Raw genomic sequence first — 4,923 nt, forward strand, 5'->3', positions numbered from 1 at the left:
AACAAAGTGCTTCCCCGAGTTAGGGATTTCCAACAGGGATGAAATGACCTATGCGAAAGTTTAAGCAAATCAGTTGTCAGTTCTTACTAGAACACAGGGACAGAATTAACATGGCATTATTTTTCAATTTTCCTTTTACATAGTCTTATTTCAAAAAAATTGTGTTATAAAATATCATGGTTGCAGCTAGTGGTGTGCTCTGACCACATATTCAAGAACATAAATGTAAGTAATGAAAACAGATTAGCAACATTTTATAGTGCAAAATTTTACTTATTAAAATAGCTGAAGTTATTCTGGTTTGCCATTCAACGTTTACCTTATTATTCAATTATTATATCTAAATATAATAAATAATAATGAAGATTTATCTTAACGCTATCTCCTACAGAGAGTAGATTACCTTTCCAGTGAAGAAATATAACCCAGAGTGCAATGCTGACTTCAGGGAACAGCTCTTCTCATCCTGTGTCCTTCATCCTGCTTGGGATCCCAGGATTGGAGAATTCCCAGTTTTGGGTTGCCTTTCCATTCTGCGCCATGTATGTTGTGGCTCTAGTTGGCAATATCACTCTCCTTCTTGTAATCCGAACTGACCCCACCTTGCATGAGCCCATGTACCTCTTTCTGGCCATGCTGGCTATCACTGACCTGGTCCTCTCCACTTCCACACAACCTAAAATGCTGGCCATACTCTGGTTTCATGATCATGAGATTGAATACCATGCCTGCCTCATCCAGTTGTTCTTCATCCATGCCTTTTCTTCGGTGGAGTCCGGATTGCTCATGGCTATGGCCTTGGACCGTTACGTGGCTATCTGCTTCCCACTGCATCACTCAAGTATCCTGACCCCATCTGTTGTGGGTAAACTGGGGGCAGGTGTGATGATGAGAGGGCTGCTGTGGGTGAGTCCTTTCTGTTTCATGGTGTCCAGGATGTGCTTCTGCCCCAATCGGATCATCCCCCAGTCATACTGTGAGCACATGGCTGTGCTGAAGTTGGTGTGTGCTGACACTAGAGTTAACCGTGCATATGGGCTTTTTGTGGCCTTCTCTGTGGTTGGCTTTGACATTATTGTCATCACTGTATCCTATGTAATGATTCTGAGAACAGTGCTACAGTTACCCTCAGGTGAAGCCCGGCTCAAAGCTTTTGGCACATGTGCCTCCCACATCTGTGTCATCTTGGCTTTCTACATCCCAGCTCTCTTTACTTTCCTTACCCACCGCTTTGGACATCATGTGCCCCGAGTGGTACACATCATGTTGGCTATTCTCTATCTCCTGGTACCTCCCATGCTCAACCCCATCATCTATGGAGTTAGAACCAAACAGATCAGGGACAGGGTTATTCAAGGATGTTGTGGAAAAGACCCCTGAGTCAAAGCATAGGGCTTCAACCACCCCAATCACCCCACTGACATGGGAATATAAATGCAGAAGTTTGCCAGGATATCATATATCATCACAAAGTCATCTCTGTGAACAACTGGCTCACAGATCAGCCACCTTCCCGAAGTAAGAGGAACACTTTTCAGGATGCCCTGAAAGTAGTGACTGATAATGAATACAAGTTTTACCTATGTTTGATCATTTACAGTAAATGATGTTGGATTTATGATCGCCAAAGAAGAGGATTTAGCTTCAGGATCAGGGACCAGGCTTGATCACTCAGAGCTCTTGTGTGACACTTTTATTACAGTGAAAAAGGACAGAGAAACTTTCTGACATAGACATCAGAAGGGGGCGGAGAGTGCCCCACTCGTAGCCTTAGCAGTTGGTTATTACAGTAAATCAAAAGAATGTCTCAAGGTAGTAAAGGTCTTACCAGACCCACTCCCACAATATACATTTTAAGATGTCAGGATTATTCAGAATGTTCTTAAGAAGGAGAAACATGTCCTCCAGCAGGATACATAGTTGTAACATAATCATTCATACAGAGTTCAAGGAAAAACTCCTTGAGCAAGATGAGTTGATTTTTTGTGTAATCATTAGCTCTGTGCTTAAAGAAAAAAAATTTTTATGTGACTAAGATGAAGGAATGTAGGGGGAAAAAAAAGTTTGTCCTTTTCTCCTCAAGAGCCTCAGACCCCTTTCTCCTTCTTAGGGACCCCAGACTTCTTATCAACCCTGCTTTATTTACTATGCCAGAGCCTTTGACTGTGTGGGTCACAACAAACTGGAAAATTCTTACAGAGATGGGAATACCAGACTACCTTACCTGCCTGCTGCAAAACCTGCATGCAGGTCAAGAAGCAACAGTTAGAACCAGACATGGAACAACAGACTGGTTCCAAATCAGAAAAAGAGTACATCAAGGCTGTGTATTATCACCCTGCTTATTTAAATTATACAGAATACGTCATGTGAAATGCTGGGCTGGATGAAGCACAAACTGGAATCAAGATTACCGGGAGAAATATCAATAACCTCAGATATGCAGATGACACCAACCTTATGGCAGAAAGTGAAGAAGAACTAAAGAACTTCTTGATGAAAGTGAAAGAGGAGAATGAAAAAGTTGGCTTAAAACTCAACACTCAGAAAACTAAGATCATGACATCCAATCCTATCACTTCATGCAAATAGATGGGGAAACAATGGAAACAGTGACAGACTTTATTTTCTTGGGCTCCAAAATCACTGCAGATAGTGACTGCAGCCATGAAATTAAAAGATGCTTGCTCCTTTGAAGGAAAGCTATGAAAATCCTAGGTAGCATATTAAAAAGCAAAGACATCACTTTGCCAACAAAGGTCCTTGTAGTCAAACGTGTGGTTTTGCCAGTAATCATGTATGGATGTGAGAGTTGGACTATAAAGAAGGCTAAGCACCAAAGAATGGATGCTTTTGAACTGTGTTGTTGGAGAAGACTCTTGAGAGTCCGTTGTACAGGGAGGAGATCAAACCAGTCCATCCTAAAGGAAATCAGTCCTGAATATTCATTAGAAGGACTGACGCTGAAGATGAAACTCCAGTACTTTGTCTACCCGATGCAAAGGACTGACTCATTGGAAAATACTCTGATTCTTAGAAAGATTAAGGGCAGGAGGAGAAGGTGGCAACAGAGGATGAGATGGTTGGATGGCATCACTGACTCAGTGGACATGAGTTTGAGCAAACTCTGGGAGAAAATGTAGAACAGGGAAGCCTAGCATGCTGCAGTCCATGGGGTCACAAAGAGTTGGACACAACTTACGAACTGAACAATAAGAACAGGATATTTGCACAAAGGAAACTGTCCTACTGCAAATGTGGCTCCTGGTCCAAATTGGATGCCCTGTCAGATCTTAGATGATGATACTAAACCAGGTTCCTGTGTCCTATTGGTTAGCATAGAAACTACTATTTGTCTTTAGCATACCCCAACAACTGTCTAAAGCACTGCAAATCGATTGGAACTTACATTCATCCTGGAGACCACAATCAACAGGAAAAACTGAGAAAATGAGTCATACACTGAAAAGGAGAATTGCCAAAATATGTCAGTAAACTAATTTAACTTGGAATGAGGCTTTGCCAGTTGCCTACTACATATCAGAGTGGCTCCCAGAAGTAGGCTTAAATTAAGCCCCTTTGAAATATTGTATGATAAGCCATTTCAATTGTTCAACCAGACAGGGTATCTGTAAATGCTCTGAAATGCCTAGCTGTTGCTAATTATGTTAAATCTTTGGACATTATAAAAACCTCTGTTCATGAGTTTTGCTATATTATACTAACCTCTGATCTTGAGTAAAGGGCTCAATGCCCTTTCAGTCCTCATAGAGGGGCTTGAACATGAGCCTATAGTTTGGGATCCAAATCCAACAGAACCCTGCCATCCCCTGATACCCTCTCAGTTGTCTGCAGATCTTGGGTGCCCTCAAGCCTGAAACTGCCTGCTTCCTGTCAGGTGAAATACCCCACTGTCCTTGGGAGAGGACAAAGCCCAGATAGACGACTGTTTGCATATCTGGGCATTTTTCTAGGAAACTTTTTATCCACAATTAGCCAAATAGTTCAGGGTTCTGATAGTATTCTGCAGACATTTGTCATATGTAAGGTCAGCTATGAGCCAGTTGTCCACATATTAGAGTAAAAGCCTTTCAGCCAACATTAAGTTTCTAAGCTTCCATCTGCCTATGCAACTGAAGTAGCCTTACATTTTTTCTAACCCAGTGATGGAGTCCTCCTTAAAACCTAGAAAGAACAGCGGGCTGAGGACCAATTGACTGCAAGGTAGATTGGACCATACAAGGTGTTATTCACCATGAGCTCATCTGTCAAACTGCCTGAGACAAAACCTTGGATTCACCATACTCAGATTAAAGCTGTACCTCTGTCTTTGAAAACAAACCCAACTCCCAGGAGGTCTGGGGAACAATGGGTTTGTGAACCCTTAGAGGACTTAAGACTGCTCTTCAAAAAGGATATGTTGAGTTTACAATCTCCTTACAGCTGGAGAAGGATAGATCAATCTACTTCTTTAATCCTGTTCTACTGAACCACCCAGCATGAGGTTCAAGTAGTTGAGAATTATACTCTACTAAAAATTCTAAACACTATTTCCTGCATGTGGGTTTAACAGTCAGGCAGAGGGGCAGAGTTCCCTGAGGCAGGTCATTATATATGACTATAATGACAAAAGCAACTCTCACAGGTCTTCAAAAATGCTCCAGTGTGTAGAAGTGAAGTGAAGTGAAAGTCGCTCAGTCGGGTCCAACTCTTTGCAACCCCATAGATTATACAGTCGACGGAATTCTCCAGGCCAGAATACTGGAGTGGGTAGCCTTTCCCTTCTCCAGGGTATCTTCTCAACCCAGGGATCAAACCCAGGTCTCCCGCATTGCAGGCGGATTCTTTACCAGCTGAGCTCTAGTGGGTGGTTTCTGTTAAAACTGAATTCCAGTAGCCATTTAGAGCTATTTCTGGTCATGA

At 42.2% G+C, this 4,923-nt stretch overlaps 1 protein-coding gene across 1 annotated transcript; it reads left to right on the forward strand.

Annotated features, from left to right (window-relative positions):
- The first annotated feature begins 384 nt into the window (after nt 1-384).
- Nucleotides 385-1,380, forward strand: OR52R1 (olfactory receptor family 52 subfamily R member 1). Its single transcript, XM_055422646.2, has one exon. It carries the CDS (start codon nt 436-438, stop codon nt 1,378-1,380), a length of 945 nt encoding a protein of 314 aa, XP_055278621.1. The 5' UTR covers nt 385-435.
- The last annotated feature ends 3,543 nt before the right edge of the window (nt 1,381-4,923 follow it).

The sequence above is a fragment of the Moschus berezovskii genome, chromosome 14 (assembly GCF_049115385.1).
Source record: "Moschus berezovskii isolate FMDL1 chromosome 14, NW_MosBer_1.0, whole genome shotgun sequence".
Classification (NCBI taxonomy): Eukaryota; Metazoa; Chordata; class Mammalia; order Artiodactyla; family Moschidae; genus Moschus; species Moschus berezovskii.

Coding starts and splice junctions, on each gene's coding strand:
- OR52R1 (XM_055422646.2), top strand. CDS start 436: ATGCTGACTTCAGGGAACAGCTCTTCTCATCCTGTGTCCTTCATCCTG.